General features: G+C 35.6%; 3 protein-coding genes across 3 annotated transcripts; 2 read left to right on the top strand and 1 right to left on the bottom strand.

The window, feature by feature from the left end:
• The first annotated feature begins 570 nt into the window (after nucleotides 1–570).
• LOC105955633 (Haloacid dehalogenase-like hydrolase (HAD) superfamily protein) lies at nucleotides 571–3,840 on the top strand. The gene is made up of 8 exons (XM_012979397.2): nucleotides 571–745; nucleotides 1,403–1,472; nucleotides 1,618–1,777; nucleotides 2,368–2,449; nucleotides 2,815–3,031; nucleotides 3,123–3,187; nucleotides 3,300–3,570; nucleotides 3,702–3,840. Exons 1-7 carry the CDS (start codon nucleotides 638–640, stop codon nucleotides 3,552–3,554), a joined length of 957 nt encoding a protein of 318 aa, XP_012834851.2. The 5' UTR covers nucleotides 571–637; the 3' UTR covers nucleotides 3,555–3,570; nucleotides 3,702–3,840.
• Nucleotides 3,841–4,169: 329 nt separating this feature from the next.
• On the bottom strand, nucleotides 4,170–9,620 carry LOC105955632 (V-type proton ATPase subunit H). Its single transcript, XM_012979395.2, has 11 exons — nucleotides 9,445–9,620; nucleotides 9,085–9,210; nucleotides 8,488–8,590; nucleotides 8,331–8,403; nucleotides 7,935–8,000; nucleotides 7,743–7,854; nucleotides 6,813–6,974; nucleotides 6,496–6,621; nucleotides 6,061–6,186; nucleotides 5,235–5,414; nucleotides 4,170–4,725 (listed from the first exon to the last, which is right to left on the bottom strand). The coding sequence occupies exons 1-11, from the start codon at nucleotides 9,478–9,480 to the stop codon at nucleotides 4,477–4,479; spliced, it is 1,359 nt and encodes a 452-aa protein (XP_012834849.1). The 5' UTR covers nucleotides 9,481–9,620; the 3' UTR covers nucleotides 4,170–4,476.
• Nucleotides 9,621–10,564: 944 nt separating this feature from the next.
• LOC105955353 (Spc97 / Spc98 family of spindle pole body (SBP) component) lies at nucleotides 10,565–17,538 on the top strand. The gene is made up of 22 exons (XM_088820036.1): nucleotides 10,565–10,820; nucleotides 10,924–11,029; nucleotides 11,135–11,193; nucleotides 11,436–11,481; nucleotides 11,737–11,871; nucleotides 12,006–12,137; nucleotides 12,636–12,719; nucleotides 12,805–12,903; nucleotides 12,997–13,088; nucleotides 13,780–13,852; nucleotides 13,925–14,077; nucleotides 14,164–14,283; nucleotides 14,373–14,426; nucleotides 14,953–15,036; nucleotides 15,170–15,244; nucleotides 15,338–15,469; nucleotides 15,994–16,119; nucleotides 16,201–16,308; nucleotides 16,448–16,510; nucleotides 16,610–16,684; nucleotides 16,838–17,025; nucleotides 17,162–17,538. Exons 2-22 carry the CDS (start codon nucleotides 10,952–10,954, stop codon nucleotides 17,283–17,285), a joined length of 2,100 nt encoding a protein of 699 aa, XP_088676162.1. The 5' UTR covers nucleotides 10,565–10,820; nucleotides 10,924–10,951; the 3' UTR covers nucleotides 17,286–17,538.
• Nucleotides 17,539–17,694: the final 156 nt, after the last annotated feature.

Here is a 17,694-nt window from a genome sequence, read left to right as displayed (position 1 = left end):
CCCGACAATCTCAACTAGGGTATAAATAAATATTTGAACTCATTCCTTAAGGTACGTGCTATTATCTAAGCAATACTACCAACTGTATTATATGGACTATTTTCATTATCCGCACGTCTGACTTGAGTGTCGGAGGGGTTTCCGCTGCATCATCCCCGGCCTAGTTCACGTGTTCTATGATCACAGGTATCTCAAGGTCATCAAGCTCGTGAGCCAGTGATCCACTTTGCTCTTCCATCTCATCCTACTACAGCTTTCTAAAGTGATCTAACTCTAGCATCATCAAACATATATAACAAAAACATCCACAATGGCGTGTATAAATCAACTATCAAAATTCACCCACCGTTTTTCCATATACGTAACCCATTTGCTTAAAAACCAATTCTTATTTTGAGTCGACAAATAGTTGACCCCCTTGTAAAAAAAACACAAATAGTTGACCGGATTAAGTGGGTCGTTGACCATATGACATGCGGTCATATATTTAGGATGATTGGATAATAAATCGAAACAAGGTGGACCATATTGATATACATCTAAAATAATAGCCTCGAAATGAAATTACTACACTCGAGTCTACCGTATACACTATACAGTACACACACTAACTCCCATTCGAAAACACGCACAAAAGATGATGGGAAGATGCTGTTCGTCGATCCCGTCGGCAAATCCGAGCGAAACGAAGTCGTTTCAGACCATAAAAGGATTGCAAAACCTCGCTGAATCTCGCCGATTCAAGGTATTGCTGTACTTTCGTTTTTTTTTTCCGTCGAAATCATGTAATTGATACTTTTTTTTTTTTTTTTTTTTTTTTATTTATTTATGATGCTCCTTTTGATTTTCTAGGTTTAATTTTATTATTCAGTTGTGCGTTTTGCAATCCAATTCAATTGGTTACCGTATTGTGTTTGTGATTAATTAGATTTTTTTTTTGCTCTCAATCTATTTTTAAGAACTTTTGCTTTTGCTTCTTTTAAAATAAGTAATTTTAAGCTACAATCTGTTAAGCACTGATGACCCTATTTTTTTCTGTTTAATTTGATTTTCCAGTAAGTTTGTTAACAACCCCAACTTTTAGAAATAAACACTTAAAATCAACTTAACTCGCAATCCATAACTTCTGCTTTTAAATAAGCTTTTGCAAACACTACGTTAGAAGCATAGCTATTTTACTTGATTGTCAAGTGAGGCAGAGCACACGAAAATCGAAATAGTAGAATGCTTATTTTTTTTACTTGCTTTGGCTTCGTGTTTGGGGTATCTGTTAATGATTTCGGTAAATATGTTAAAGCCAATGTCATCTATATTTAAAAATTAAAATTAGTATTTAAGTTAAAACTCGTGGAATGGTGTATTTATTTATTTTAATTTATGTTTTACGATGACATGGGAGCAGGCATGGTTCTTGGATCAGTTTGGAGTCCTACATGACGGGAAGCAGCCATACCCAGGTGCCGTCACTACATGTATGTTTTCAAATGTTAGCTTTCGCATTTTGGTAAGGTTGATTTTTTTTTGTCAATAACTATTATCTCTGTAACTTTACTGGCAAAATCGACTTAAGATCTTGTGATCTTTTGTGGCTATCTTTATGTATGCATTCGAGTACAGTAGAAAAGCTGGCGAATTGTGGTGCAAAGATGGTGGTCATAAGTAATTCCTCGAGGCGTGCATCAACAACCATCGAGAAGTTGGGTAGCCTTGGGTTTAATCCGTCTCTCTTTTTGGGAGCCATTACCAGTGGGGAGTTAACTCACCAGTACCTTCTGAGGTACAGTTGACTCGAATAAATTTTATTTATATTGCAATTGTAGAAGTTCCTTTTGAATTTATTTTTTCTTTTTCTTTTTTTAATTTCAATTTCTTTGATGTACTAAGTTGAGTTATACTTCGGGGCTAACACGACATGCCTTAGTCATTCTTACTTTTGTTGTCAAACTGTTCTGATGTTAATTCTGCTTGGGCGTAAATATAGTGGATAATGCATTGAATCGTACTCCTTTGCATATTCTACTTGAGAATACTGCTGTTGCAGAAATTAAGGAGGGTGATTAATTATCCCGACTTTGTCTTACAAATTTAATATTATAACTTCCAAGTTTAGCATGTACGTATCAACCACATGTTTCACGTTTAATGACCCTAATGACTAGTTGGTGGGTTTTGCAGTTTTCTCGACATGTTATTGTTTTTTTCCTCATAAAAATTCTCAAGTCTAAATGTTTCAACTATTATGCTGAGGAATAATACAGCGGATGAACTTTGTTAGCATGATTTGAAACCTTAAGTGGCCAAAAAGGTCGTATTTATTTTTTATTTGTTTAGCCAAAAGATTATTTATTAGGAAATTGTTTTAAACAGGAGAGACGATCCATGGTTTGCTGGACTAGGAAGCTCCTGCATTCACATGACCTGGAGTGATCGGGGTGCTATATCTCTTGAGGTATGCTAAAATGTTTTCTTAAACTAATTGATTTTCAAGCTAACCTTTTCACTCTCACCGTTTCTTGATCAAATGTTATTAGATTTCTCTTCCTTCAGATTATTCGGAAACAATTGATAAATGATAAAATCTTCTGTCCTTGATATTTATTTCCTACGTTTTGTTCCAGTATGCCTGCCACTTCGACTTCAGTCTCTAAAATTTAAGAATTGTTGTATAGGTAGTGTTTTTCATTTTCAAATACCAATCACGAGTATTATGTTCAAATTTTCTATTTCCGGAATTTGTACGAAAGTGTCGGAATATTTCTGTAACCTCCTAATTCTTATTTGCTGACTTTTGATGGTTAAATATATTTGTTTTAGGGCTTAGGGCTCCAAGTAGTCGATAATGTCAAAGAAGCAGAGTTTATTCTGGCTCATGGTACTGAAGCCTTGGGGCGTTCATCTGGAGATGCACTTCCGATGAAACTCGAGGAACTTAACAAAATCTTGGAGCAGTGTGCTGTTAAAAAGATTCCTATGGTTGTAGCAAATCCAGATTTTGTTACCGTTGAGGCTAGAGCTCTACGGGTGATGCCTGGTAAACGATTATTAATCTGTCCAAAGTATCGTCTTGTCTTAATTTGATTATTAATCGGCACCCATTTTTTTTTTTTTTTGTATTCTAACAGGAACACTGGCAGCTACATACGAGAAGCTTGGTGGGGAAGTGAAGTGGATGGGCAAGCCCGGTGAGGTAATTCTTTACTTGAATGTTTCAGACACATGCTTTTTGAAATATGCGTAAAATTGATGTTACTGTAATAAAAGTGGATTTAGTGTGAAAAAAATGTTTGTATGGCAAACAGATCATATATAAATCAGCCATGGAAATGGTTGGTGTAGATGCTGCTGACTGTATTGCTGTTGGAGACTCGCTACATCACGATATAAAAGGCGCAAATACAGCTGGAATATCTTCGGCTTTCGTAACCTGTGGGATCCATGCAAGTGAACTTGGATTGGATAAATTTGGAGAAAGTGCAACAGATTCTTCGGTTAATTCTCTTGCCACGAAATACGATGCTTATCCTACATATGTGCTTCGTTCATTCACATGGTAACATCCGTAATATCGTGGTAAGAGCATTTTGGCTTTCCCAGATTTCGAAGAACTTTTAGTTTTTACGTCAACGATCTGTTTTTATCGGTATCGATTCACGTTTTATTTTAATACGCCGAATGGCTTTCCTCTGTGTGGAATCTTGCAGGTCCACCTCATTTTTTTTAGTTCAAGAGCACATTGACTCCGTTTTTTGTTGTTCACGATATTCTTGCACCATTTCATGCACTTGAGCTACTTGTAATTCACCGATGATTTAAGATATTTATGAGGATAAATTAAAACTACTCTTCTCTTCACGGGAGGTGTAATTATAGTTAGACCTCCTCATGTTTGAAAAATAATATATAGTTTAACAAATACCATGGGGTGTATGTGCAATTACACTTAACCTCGATTACACTAGACGAAAAGAACGATGAGTGTCGTTTACCCTATTTCATATTATTCCTGCTTTCGTCACATGTTGAAACAAATGCAAAACAGTTTATATGTTCATTCAAGTGCAAGCTTAGGAAAATTGAACTTCGAACGAGTGTTTCGACAGCAGTTGCCTCCATAATGAAAGATTAAGCCAGACTACACAAATGTGCATTCAACAAATACATGGTAAAAATTGATCAATACAAAAAAAATACTTAAATATTTAGGTCAAATTTTGGCCCAAAAAGATAACATGACAATTACAGATCACATCAACAAATGCAACCATTGTCAACTTATTGGATGGTGTGTAAGAAAAATACAAAGTAACCGTTCACACATCGATCACTATTAACAACAGACGAAAATGGGCACAGCCCGATCTGAAATAATTAAATAATACACACACAAACTTCGGCCGTCCGTTTCGAAAAGAAAAAAAACCTCACGATTTTAGATGGAAAAACCAATAACTTTTAGAATAAACAATATATATATAACTAAACCTGCACAAAGCTTGCATATTTGGCACCTAGAAAGAGCCTTTGGATGCAGAGCAAGGCATTCTTAGTAACCTCTGCATTCTCATGGTTCATCAATTTCATAACCCGATCCTTGGCTTTGAGGTCGGTCACAATTATTCGACCAGCAGGATGGTTCTGAATGAACTGCGACAGATCATAGCAAGCTACAGCAAGTGTTCTTGGATCAGATGATGTGTCCAAGATTGTGATCAGAACCCTCAGAATCTGCACAATTGTGTTAAAAGTTAAAACCATCGATTGCGAGAAGGAGAATGAAAAAAAAAAATTGAATAAGAATAGAAAGTTTCTTAGGATGCATTTGATTGCAAAATCCGAACGAGCTACAACGTTCAATATTCGGAAACTGCTCGTAGCCATTCGCCATTCAGATATTTATTCAGAATTCAACACTTCATCAACTGAACCACCTTTTGAGGCAAGTACTGCTTTCCGTTTTCGACAATTCCACCTCATTGTTTTAGACTTTTAGTACTATAGCTGACATATTCATACCTATTTTCTTGATTGGCTCATTCATCAGATACTTATTTTTACACTAATATAGGAGTCTGAGGTCTGTAAAAGGCAGTTTGTAATATAGAAATCGTTTCATTGGTTGTTAAAACATTCAAACATAATTGAAGATTTTTCCCCTCTTATATAGCACATACACACCATCTAGTCACATGTTTCATAATTACTAGTAGTACATTTATGCCAAGAAGGAATGGTACCTGAAAATCATGTTCTTCAAAGCTCGTAATGTTTTCCCGCCAGAATATAAGATCTTTATGCATAGGTGACCAATCCAGATGTCCGAGGAGGACTTCCTGCTTATACTTATCGAATGAACTTAGCTTCTTGATGTTATCTTTCATTCCTTCTTCCAGTTGATTCAGAGATTCCAGCAGATCCTGTGAAGAAAAATGCAAGTTTGGCAGTTACATATCAAGGGCCTTGAAGGTACTGGGAAAATCATCTAAGCATAAAAGAAACAACAGACTGCGAGTAAGATATACTATGTCAGCATTGAGTAAAGTACAACATACTGAAAGCAATTGAATAAGCGTACAACTGCAGCACTAGTTGAACTTCAAACGTAGGGCCTATAAAGAGGAGAATTTTCTTTTTTACCACTTAAAACAAGGCTATAGTTAGCTTCTTATGTCATTTGACATCCCAAACAGAAAAATCAGGGACAAAAAGAGCCCATAGAAAAAAGGAAAATAATGAAATACTGCATGCACTCGTCATTATTATCTTGACACTTCGCATCATTTCCGTTCTTGCTAAAACATACTGTGTTGCACATCCATGAAATACTAACTCATGAAAAAACATTATCACATGTAAATCAATATTGGCATGTTAAAAGTATACACAGCTGCTCAGGCAGAAAAAGAATATACAGGCACCAGAAGAGAGAACTTCGGCCATATTCCAGTTGTATTTAGTTATGAAATAAACAAACCCTTTTCTGACATCCTGTTTATTTTACCACTTTATTGTGGAAAAAATAAAGAGACCAATATAAGGGACGCAAGGAACATATTTTCATACCTCGTCACTCCATGCCTGAGCTTTTAAATTCTGAACAACCTGAGGCAATCCCAGGTCTACCATCTGAGCACCAAATGTACCTTTGTGCAGCAAATTCCTAAGAGTCAGAATAACTACCCTGACAACCTACATAAGTTGATGATAAGAAATCTCAGAGGCATGTTTGAGTTTTAACAAGAGAAAAATCAACACAGAAACTCGGGAATACATAAACTGAAGATACGGCAGACCATCAAACTGATAAGAAGGCAACCCATTGATTTGACTAAAATACATAAACTAAGTAAAGATTTAAAATAGGAAATACAGGTTAATATCAAGAAATAATAACAAGAGACTAAGGTAAACCATTGATTAGACTAAAATATAAACTTGGTGGACATTTTAAAAAGGAAATATAGGTTCATTGCAAGAAATAATAACAAAGAAACGTACTTTTTCCTTTGTCGAGCCTTTAACAACTTCAATCAACCGTGGCAAGGATCTAGAAGTGGCCAAGTACTCAATTGCAGGTTCATAGTATGATAGGAGCCATACACAAAGGCAGGTTTCATAAAGGAGCTGTTTCAAAGGTAAAAGTAAAGGTTATCAAGCTATACTGATAACACATCAGACATAACAGTTACAAAGCCAATGTCAACTTCCCATGATCATATATAAGAATCAGAAACCGTTACAACAATTGAATAGATTCCCATATGTAAGTTGGGAATACAAACTAAACGTTTTTCCATTCAGCAATCATGAAGTACCTGGATGGATTGTTGATTGGCTGCTGGAGTAATTAGAGGAATCAGCAACTTCACTCCATCTGCTTGAACAAATGAAGATCGCACAACAGGCTCTTTCAGTAAAGTTGCAAGGCAATTAATAGCTGTTGGAATGCCACGACTGGGATGAGATGGGTTCTTCAGCTGTGCAAGCAGAAAGGTTTAAGTGTAAGGATCTCTTGCTAATAAACTGACATCAAATTACAGCAGCAAGGTGTAAGAATAAGGATCTCATGCCGATAAATGACATAAAATTGAAGTGTTTCCTTGTTAAGAGAAATATATTGCAACGCTCACCCATATATTCCTGAATTGAGTTGAAGATAATACCCTCAATCACCGATATAACTGTACGATTTACCTTCCAACATTTTTTTGTGATGGTCAGCTTATAAGCAGCAAGAAGTAATAAAAAAATGCCCCAACCTCAACAAGCCCATTTGCTCTTTGCCTCTTTCTTATTAAAAAAATGGGATCACCTAAAAGTACTCCTATCTTTATCATTCTGCAAATGGTTATTAGATAAGACTCCCAGGAAATCTTGAAACTTCTATTTTCTAGTGCTCGAGAAACCTAAACAACTATTCCATCACTAAGAAATACCCACACATCAATACCTATGCAATGGCCAAACCATTTACAATTTGTAGATGCCTTTCAGAACTTAGTTTACCAGCTTCTTTTTATACGCTTATTTGCTAGGATTTCTATTTCTCTAGTCATCAAGTGAATAATTCTATGACTGCTTGTATAATTTCCACTGACATTAGCATTCCCTCTAACTGAAATTCTTAAGATCTAATTTGCATTGATAGTAAGAACGAATACAGACTAGCACCCAACTTTTTGTAAGATACGCCTTTTCGAGTCTACTAGAACATAACTAATTAAATAAAGAATGGAAAAACAAACCTGTGTACACAACCACTCAACTAGTCCCTTCAATACATCATTTATAGTAGTGGTTGTCTGCTTTGAACTTGACTCCCCATTAGCATTGGCATCTTGGGATTTTGGCCTTCCGCTGGAATTAACAAACGTAGGAATGTCACAAAGAAGACAAACCATTTGGCCATATGACAAAGACATGGGAGTAGTTCACACCTTACTATCAAAGAGAGTATCTTACAGCTCTTCTCTTGAATAAACCAGTTACCTTTCCAGAGTAATCTGCAAAAGAAAAAAGAGTGACCAGTCAGATTGTCATCATTCTAAGGACGTGGAATAACTACATCACAAAATATGTAGTAGTTTAATTAACAGTTTAAATAAAGAACAGTACTGAGACGTGAGAGAAGTTTACAAGGTTCCTTCGTTTCATAATGTTTTTCAATTATATTGGGTGGGCTAAGTGTTGTTAGGTGACCAAGGATATTTGAATCCAGAGTAACACTTACAGGAGATTTTAGCAGAATAATAAAAACTAAAAAGCCTCTACTAAGAAACCTAATTAAATGCAATAACAATAGGGTGCAACAATTATCAAGGGCAGATCATTGCCTTATGAAAGGTTCGTATAGATCCTCGCCAGCAAGAGACTTGTCATGAAACAGTCTTGCTCTTTTGGGGTTTGCTGCCATGCAGAAGAAGGAGAAAAAAAGAGATTAGCTACTTGATTGTAAAAATTAACTATATCCCATGTTGAAAAGTAACTTACCAGAAAGCATTTCATCAATCAGAGCCAAAACATACTCTACAGTTTCTTCCTTGAATATGTCACGCAAAATGCTAACAAAAACATGAATATAAGCCGGACCATCCTGAAACAATTTTATCACTGGTCAAGTACACAGGCAATGTTTATATCTAAGCCCTTCACAGAATCCAACTTTATTGTTCTTAATCATCAAAAAACAATAAATAAGAACCTAAAATCATTTGTAACTACAACGAAACATTTGCTTACACCACGGCAACAAACATATGAAACTAACTATTGCCCACAGCTTGTGTGCATCAGTGCAATAAATCACGGTTCCAATTGATAGAAAATCACAACTAACTAACTGACCTACTTGTAAGACCTTACCATAGTGAAACCTATTGAGTTCAGAGTTGCATAATCCTAGCAGAGGGAGCAAATCTTTTAAAATCAAGTACGAAGCAATTATTCATTACAAGCTAAAATTTTCACCCAAACAAGCCTAATAAATGACCAACTTTCTTGTGAAAAAAGCAACATATATATTTATTCAGCACCAATGCCTCAAAAAAAAAATCCAACACAGTAAACATATAGCAGTAAGAATTGTACATCATCAAGCAAATCAGCCTTCTTGTTCTCGGGTTTCTTATCGTATCGCCGCAGCAGCTGAAGCCCTGTCCCCGTGATCAGCTTAGTAGTCATATAAGTTTCCCATGGAATATCTCTACTCAAAACCTTGGAAACAACATAAACACAGTCAACATCCAAAATCAAACAGTTAATTAAAACAAAAAACCAAAAAAAATTCCAATGAATCCAACAAATAATTCCGACTTCAAATAATGTGAGAACAAAAAAGATGAAAATGATAAAATTAAACTTGGTTATAATTCCGAATTCAAATGATGTGAACATGTGATTATCAAACTGATGCCGCAGATCGTCGTTTGTGCCATCGAGATTGCATACCTCGTCGGTGGTGATTTCGGCTTGATCGGTGGGCATTGCGGAGAATCGATGACCGGGTAATCGGAAAATTGCTTGCGAATGGATCGAAATCTAGAGAGAGAAACGTCGGACTCTAGAGAGAGAGAGAAGAGCGTGATCAGCAGAAACCAAAATTAAATAAGATAAGTGGATGGAATAAATAATAAATAATAATTAAAATAAAAAATGGAACTGATACGGGTCGGGTTCTCGAGACTCGGGTTAAATATGAGCCCCGTTGGCATATATTGGGCTTTAATAAGCCCAATAGCTAAAAATAATATTCGTACATTATTACTCCGACTGAATATTTTTTTTTTCAATTATACACTTCACTATATAAAAAAAGAAAAACTCCACAATTAAAAATAAAATAAAAAAGATTAAATAAATAAAACGAAATGGAAACTAAGAGGAAAAAAAAATCGGAGGCAAGAGGAAGAAGACGCTCCACCATTATCGTCGATGTTCGTCCCAACTTTTCGCCTTTGCAGTAAAAATACTCGATACTTACTCATTCTCGTTTATCGTCGAAATTGATTTCTAACCTTAATTTTCGTCATTTCCAACGAAGAAGACGACATCTTCGGTACTAATGTTGCTCAGTTTCTCCTATACTGAATTATAACCAAAGTTTCTGCACCGATTTTTGTCTTATTTTTCAGTACGGAATATTTTTTACCATTTCCACTCAACACACACGCTGATGAAAGAAAGACGGCGGCTAAGGATTATTTAGTGTGGTGCGCTCTCGACGTCGGTTCTCGACTCCGAAAGGCTAGTGAACGGGCGGCAGACATGGTGGAGTACATATTTCTTTTCCGTAGAGCTTCCTCGATGTTACTTTCTTCGTTTCCATATTTTTTTCGTCTTAAATATTAATAATACATAAATAAGGGTATAATTGGAAGAAAAAATATGTCGACGGTGAAGTATAATGAGTAATTTGGTGGAATCCAAGTAGCCACAACCCAATCATGATTCATGTTGGTTTTTTCACATTATTAGCTCAAAATTAAACAAATTTATATTGGTTATGTAACATTATATTACTTTTAAAAATGTACTAATTAATATAAAAATAAGCATATTGAATTATTTTGTCCAATAGTTAAAGAACTGATCACTTGAATTACAAAATGTATTGTAAATGGTTATTTTTTTTTTAAATTATAGTTTTTTTAATCTTATATAATATGATTTAATATTATCCAAAAAAATAAATAATGGATATTTGAAAATAATAGCGCGGCAGCTGCAAATGCAATTCAATTATTCAGCTCAGAGAAAAAAGCTCCATTCTCACTCTCGAGGAAGAACAATTTTCCCCACACAGATCTCGGAAGCATTTTCTTCAGGTAAATTAACCTGTTCTTTTGTGTTTTGCTTTTAATATCTGTGATTTATCAGTGAATCTGTGAACGAATTTACGAAAAAAAATTGTAATTAAATATTTTTTAGGGTTTGAAAATTTTACGGAAGGAATTCGATGGATTCAGCAGTTGCAAGCCCTTCTACTCCGAAATGGAATGTAGATCGCCCTTTCCTAACGGGCCGATTCCACCAGGTTTTCATTTTTCAGTAATCACTTTCCGTTTTGGATTTGTCTTTTGAATTTATGTAAATTGTAATTTTTTTTTCTAATAGTTCTTACCGAAATTGATTTTTGTAGGAAAAGAAATCTGCATCTGGGGTTGCTGAATCAAAGGGTTTCTCAATGGATATTTTTGGGTATATGGGGGCAGATCCTGTTCGAGTTTTTTTCTTTTGTAAATTTCCAGTGTTCAAGCAATATACACTTCAGTGACTTTTCCTTTCATTATTTGTTCGATTTTTTCGTTACGAGTTGTGTCTTTTGTTTCCAGAAATATTCAATAAATTTGTTTTTCCATGCAAAGTTGTAATTGCCACTAGTGCACATCTATCATCATTTTATATAATGTTGTTGCTGTGTTGATTTTTTTTGCACGCAGTCCTGGCGTAGACAAGCCCATCGGTTGCTACCATGCAGCGATTCAGGTAAAGTTAAAAAAAAAAAATTCCTTACAACCATGTTTAATCCAATAGTTATTTATTTTTTGTGCTTTATAATACACGAAGCTGAAATTGATGGATTGTGTGCCTGGGATTATGTAGTGAAGTTAAAAAGTAAACTAATTACTATGGACACTGAGGCTTAACCCGCAGTTGGTCACCTGTTCTCGTTTTCTTTAGACCCATTTCATGTTATAGACTTTGTGCAACTATGAACATTTTCTGGCATTATATGTGCAGGAATTGATTGTTATTGATGATCTCTTGTCAGCTTTGGTTGGGATTGAAGGACGGTATATTTCAATTCGAAGAGTACATGGGAAGGAAGAAATTATAACATTCCAAGTTGATGCCTCTATGGATTTGGCACTTCAGGCAAGAAATTCGTGCTTTGCTTCTTTTCAGCCTAAATGAGATGAATGTGTTGCACTTTCTGCGTAAACAAATGTGTAATCGTGTGGTGGTGTGGTACTTCTGTTAACTTATTTTTATTATTCTAATGATTGCAGGAATCTGCAAAACGGATTTTTCCTCTGTGTGAGAGCTACTTACTAATTACTCAGTTCGTCGAATCAAGGTCCCAGTTCAAGAGTGGTCTTGTCAATCATGCTTTTGCATCTGCACTTAGAACACTGCTCCTGGTAGGTTCCTCTCTTTATTACTTTCTTTTTTTGGTTAATTTTGTTAACCTTTTCTTCTATAGCAGTCCGCTATTCTTTAAATTTGTATGACGCTCCTTTGTTTTCTGGAATGGCTTGTGTATACAAATGACGCTTTTCATTGGTTCCTACCGCTGTCAGTAAGCATATCATAGTTTGCTTGTCTTACCATTTGGCATGTTTGTAGGAATGTGATTCTTAGCAAAGTTTAGTGGGAGATAACAAAAGAGGAGGGATGTCACTCACCCTGTCACTGTTATCTGAAATTTTGCCAAGAAAAAGAGAGATTCATATTTGTTTCTCTACTTATGCTTTGGATACGGGCCTTGTTTAATACGTTTGTGTGTAATACTATAAGCTAGTTCATTTGTGTCTTCCTCATGTTCAACTGGTATAAAATGTGAGTGGTGCAGCGTATGTGATCCTATATGGATTATTACAGGAAGAGAACTAATATCTATTTAGTAAACATGATTCTAGGATTACCAAGCCATGGTGGCCCAGCTTGAACATCAATTTCGTTTGAGAAAACTTTCGGTTCAAGGATTATGGTTTTATTGCCAGGTTTGGCTTCTAAAACCTTTTTTTTATGTCTGTTTTGGCTCTTTAGTATCAGGTTTATACCAACTTGTTTCATCATTTCTTATAGCCAATGATCGGGTCAATGCAAGCCTTATCCATAGTGATAAGGAAGGCTTCATCTAATAATTTCATTGGCTCTGCTGTTCTTAACCTTTTGCAAAGCCAGGTACGGCATTACAAACACATTAATAGTCTAGAAAGCATAAAAATAACAGTTTTATGGTTTACTATGACAATCATATTTACTTAATAATTTCAGGCCAAGGCCATGGCTGGTGACCATGTGGTGCGATCTTTGTTGGAAAAGATGTCACAATGCGCAAGTCAAGCATATCTTGGAATATTAGAGAGGTATTTATGACGTGGTTCTTGAATGGTTTTACCAATATGGTATTGTAGTAGTTAGAAATGTCAGATTGGATTGGCTTGGCTAAAAACTTAACTGAGTGAAAAAACTGTGAAGTGTCAGCAAATAAAGAAATCAGCTTGTGATAGAGAGTCAGGAAAAGTGCATTTGACATTTAATAAGGAAAGTATGTTTCTTCAGTCGCTTAGAAGGCCAGAATATGTTTTTTAAGTTCAAATTAGTGACTTAGAAGTTGCCTATGCCAATTGGTAAAACTGTATTGGAGAGTCTTTAGCACTTCAGATTTTAAATGCATTTATGTCTTTCAAGGTAACAGTAAATTGTTATGCTGTAACAACACATCTCTGGTGGAAAAAATACAAGTGCAATATGAATGGGATGTACCATATTTTAGAAGAAACTTCTGGTAATACACATGCATAATTCAGGATCGTATATATACCAACTAAGCTTTAGTCTAGTGGTACCAAGAGCCTCTTCCATAGTGGTGTTTGGTGAAAGTTCGGAGGTTCGAATCCCTTCGGGCGTGTGTTGGGTGTGTGCGTTGTAAGACGTATATAAGGCCAAACTTTTTTTTTTCGTAAATTAAAAAAATTGAGGATCATATATGCCCTTCTGCATTATTTTGTTCACTGTAGTTAGTATTATTGCTGATGGAATATATTTTAATTACAGGTGGGTTTATGAGGGAGTGATTGATGATCCATATGGCGAATTTTTTATTGCTGAGAACAAGTCTCTTCAAAAGGTATGGCCTCATTTATAAGTGCATGGTCCAGACTTATGCTGTGGGAGCTCCACCTCATTTTACTCTTGACAGGAAAGTCTCACACGAGATTATGATACAAAGTATTGGCAAAAACGGTACAGCCTGAAAGATGACATTCCTAGTTTCCTTGCAAATGCCGCTGAAACAATTTTGACGACCGGAAAATATTTAAATGTTATGAGAGAATGTGGGCATAGTATTCAGGTTTATTTTGTGAAACTTTTGTTGTTTAGTTAATCCCTTCACTTGAATATTATAGTGTACACCCTTGATCAAATTGTTTTGAATAGGTTCCTGTATCTGAAAATTCAAAGTTAACGACAGTAGGGTCTAATCATCGTTACCTTGAGTGCATCAAAGCTGCTTATGATTTTGCTAGTGGAGAATTATTAAATCTCATAAAAGAAAAGGTCTGTAAAGAGATTCAATTTTCTCTTTCACTGCTTCCATTCCAATCCCCGTGCGAGATTAATTTATTTATGTTTTGTATTAATGGCAGTATGACTTAATGGGGAAACTGAGGTCAATCAAGCACTATCTTCTTCTTGATCAGGTATGACTAGTGTATAGATTATCAAATTATGGTTCATTATCAGTTCAGAAATGAGATTCAGAAGTTTCATGTGTATAATGGATATGCTTTAGAGAACTAATTGATATGGGATGCTAGGTGTTGTTATTTACTTTACTGCTAAAATATCTAAAGTAGTAAGAATGGAAGCATTTTGCAACTAAATCTTTTGCCGATTATCATTTGAGCCGATTGTAGGTGGTTGCATGCTACAAAGATCTCACCGCCGGCCTAATCTTTTAGAACTACAAAGCCAGCATTAAGAAGCTAATATATACCGAGTTTTTATATCTTTTCTTCTTCCATTTTTTGATATTGGTTGGCATTTAAAATTGGCTCTCTCCCAAATTGTTAGATAGTATATGGTTTCTGGCTATACCTTTCTTTTCTGGGTAGGGTTTGATACTGACTTTTCCCGTAGGATTATGGTTAGTATTAGAGGTTCATTGTGACAATTTAGAAAGACTGTTCATTTTTTTTCTCTTTTTCTTTTAAATTGATATTGCAGGGTGATTTTTTGGTTCACTTTATGGACATATCTCGGGAGGAGCTCATGAAAAAGCCAGATGAAATTTCTGTTGAGAAGCTGCAGGTCTGTCTTTACATGTATTATATGCAAATGGAAATTATGTTTCTCTTCTAATTTCTTGTAAGAATCTAGTATGAGTAAAATACTTGTCATACTCACTACTTGTTATACAAATTGTTTTCCATGTCCTATATAGTCTCTCCTGGATCTTGCGTTGCGATCCACAGCAGCAGTAGCAGATCCATGCCACGAGGACTTAACATGTTGTGTGGTTAGTGCTTAACCTTTTTTATATGGTTACACTTGTATGGCATGGAACTGTATTGCCGAACTTGCTCAACAAAAAATTACCGTATGCTACCAGGAAAGAACCACTCTGATGAAAAGGTTGAGTACACTCAAAGATCTTCAAACCAGCCAGACTGTTTCCAGTAGCAGTGATATTGAAGAACCTATCAGCATAACAGGCTTGGAGACATTTTCTTTGAGTTTCAAGGTTTGTAGTTGCTGTAAGAGATCCTCCCTTGTTCTGTATTTTTTGTTCCTTCTCCTTATATCTCAATAAAAATTAGTTTTGATTTCAGTGATGTTGTTTTATTTGCAATTATCTTAGTTTCAACCGTTGCATGGGATACATACTTTCGAGAATGAACTTTTCCTCAGTGTCTTTGTTGTCTCTGTGAGATAGATTTTGCCGTTACTCTTACTTGACTGGATAATATAATATGGTACATGGTGTTTTAAAAATTCAGGTAGTCTTAGCTCTACTGGTCAAATTTGTAATGATATTTTGTTTTACTGAAATTGTCTTTGTGCTGCTGAAACAACCAGTTTATTATTTAGGTAGTATATAAGAATGGTTTACATGATTTCTAAACAAAGATTTTTTAAATCAGTGCTGGTGTAGGAATTTCAGGAGTTTTGGACCATTTAAGATGTCCACTTACTGATGATAATCTCATTATAATTAAGTATTTAAGTCTCGTTATCACGTTACTGAAGTATGTCTTTCGTATTCAGGTCCGATGGCCATTATCCCTTGTTATCTCAAGAAAAGCTCTGACAAAATATCAGCTAATATTTCGGTTTCTATTTCACTGCAAGAATGTTAATCGGCAACTTTGCGCAGCATGGCAACTACATCAAGTATGAATCTTGAATTTTTTTTTGTTAGTCTCTCAGTAGCTACTCAGTTCACCGATTTTTATCTAAGATTGTGTATTGTAGGGTCTTCGCCGAGTTGATATGCAAGGGATAGCTATTTCTGTCTCATCTTTGCTGTGTCGAGATATGCTTAAATTTATCAATAGCCTTCTACATTATTTGACATTCGAGGCAGGTCTCCCTTATTTCTATTTAGAAGTGCATTGTTAAAATTATTTAGTAATTACCTAATTTTTTTACGCTCCCTAATCTGTTATGGGACAACTGTGTTGCTAACTTTTTCTTCAATTATATTTACGATCACTTTCAGGTTCTTGAGCCGAATTGGCATGTCATGCATAGTAGACTTCAGACTGCAAAGAGTATTGACGAGGTAGGATGAAATTCTGTTCATCGTAATAATATCAAGTAACACACCCTTACTATAGATTGCTATTAGTAAATTTCCATCTCCACTAACTCCACGATGCAGGTTATACAACACCACGATTTTTTTCTCGAGAAGTGTTTGAGGGAATGTTTGCTTCTTTCACCTGTTCTTCTCAAGGTATATTCGTCTCAACCATCACTCGTATTTTATTACCTTTTGGATAAGTACTCTAAAAATCTCATATTATGCGATTTGGGAGTTTTATTGTTGAACATTTTTCGTTTTTGTCGACAAATCATGTTATTGAATGATGAATTTTGTTGAGTACAGAAGCTGGAGAAGATGAAATCGATATGCCTTCAGTATGCAGCGGCAGCTCAATGGTTGATTAGTTATTCAAGTGACACTACAAATAGTGACAGCCCCAATTTGGAAAAATACAAACAGCTGAAATTAAGGACCCCATCTCAGAAACTGAAAGTAACCTCAGAAAATGCACAAGTTATTGAATCTATTCTGTATGTTCAACTCTCTCTCTCTCTCTCTCTCTCTCTCTCTCTCTCTCTCTCTCACACACACACACACACACACACACACACACACACACACACACACACACACACACACACACACACTGACATATACGATGTGCAGGAAATTTGAGAGGGAATTTTCTGGTGAGCTAGAGAGTCTAGGACCGATATTGAGCAGCAGTTCTCGTGCAGAGCCGTACTTGACTCATCTAGCACAGTGGCTTCTTGGTGTGGGAAGGGACTAAAAAAGTTGTATCTATCTATCTATCTATCAAGATGAAGATGTATGTATATAAGTTTGTTGATCGTGTGAGGATTTGCTCATTTACATGCAATTTCGTTCTCTCCGTGTGTTTTTTTCGCGCAATTTGTTTTTGTGATTTAGTTTTCTTCGTAACCTTATTCTTTGTGTCCCTGTGTTGTTGGAGCCTTATTGTTACACGAAATATGGATTCGATTTAAGATCTCTTTCGGCTGATTGGTTTTTCAGATGTGAAACTTTTCTCTACTGTCCAATTTTTAGTATTTGTGGTTTGGTCATGCACATAACGAGGAAATTAGATGCTACACCTGTTTATTTACGTCGGGTGAATTTGAACTGTAGATCTACACATAATCACACATACATACTCATGTGTATGTGTGGTTAGTGGG

Source organism: Erythranthe guttata, chromosome 6 (genome assembly GCF_056151865.1).
Source record: "Erythranthe guttata isolate IM_541 chromosome 6, IM_541, whole genome shotgun sequence".
In the NCBI taxonomy this organism is placed as follows: domain Eukaryota; kingdom Viridiplantae; phylum Streptophyta; class Magnoliopsida; order Lamiales; family Phrymaceae; genus Erythranthe; species Erythranthe guttata.
Note: the sequence above shows the minus strand (reverse complement) of the source record. Positions and strands in the feature narration are given on the sequence as shown.

Excerpts from the sequence above, each read along its gene's own strand:
- LOC105955632 (XM_012979395.2), bottom strand. The coding sequence starts at position 9,480 with ATGCCCACCGATCAAGCCGAAATCACCACCGACGAG. Across the intron at positions 9,211-9,444 it reads CCGAAATCACCACCGACGAG|GTTTTGAGTAGAGATATTCC; the intron begins GTATGCAATCTC and ends GTTGTTTCCAAG. Across the intron at positions 8,591-9,084 it reads AGGCTGATTTGCTTGATGAT|GATGGTCCGGCTTATATTCA; the intron begins GTACAATTCTTA and ends AAATTGTTTCAG.
- LOC105955633 (XM_012979397.2), top strand. The coding sequence starts at position 638 with ATGATGGGAAGATGCTGTTCGTCGATCCCGTCGGCAAATCCGAGCGAA. Across the intron at positions 2,450-2,814 it reads GGGGTGCTATATCTCTTGAG|GGCTTAGGGCTCCAAGTAGT; the intron begins GTATGCTAAAAT and ends TATTTGTTTTAG. Across the intron at positions 3,188-3,299 it reads GGATGGGCAAGCCCGGTGAG|ATCATATATAAATCAGCCAT; the intron begins GTAATTCTTTAC and ends TATGGCAAACAG.
- LOC105955353 (XM_088820036.1), top strand. The coding sequence starts at position 10,952 with ATGGATTCAGCAGTTGCAAGCCCTTCTACTCCGAAATGGAATGTAGAT. Across the intron at positions 11,872-12,005 it reads CTATGGATTTGGCACTTCAG|GAATCTGCAAAACGGATTTT; the intron begins GCAAGAAATTCG and ends TAATGATTGCAG. Across the intron at positions 14,284-14,372 it reads TAAATCTCATAAAAGAAAAG|TATGACTTAATGGGGAAACT; the intron begins GTCTGTAAAGAG and ends TATTAATGGCAG.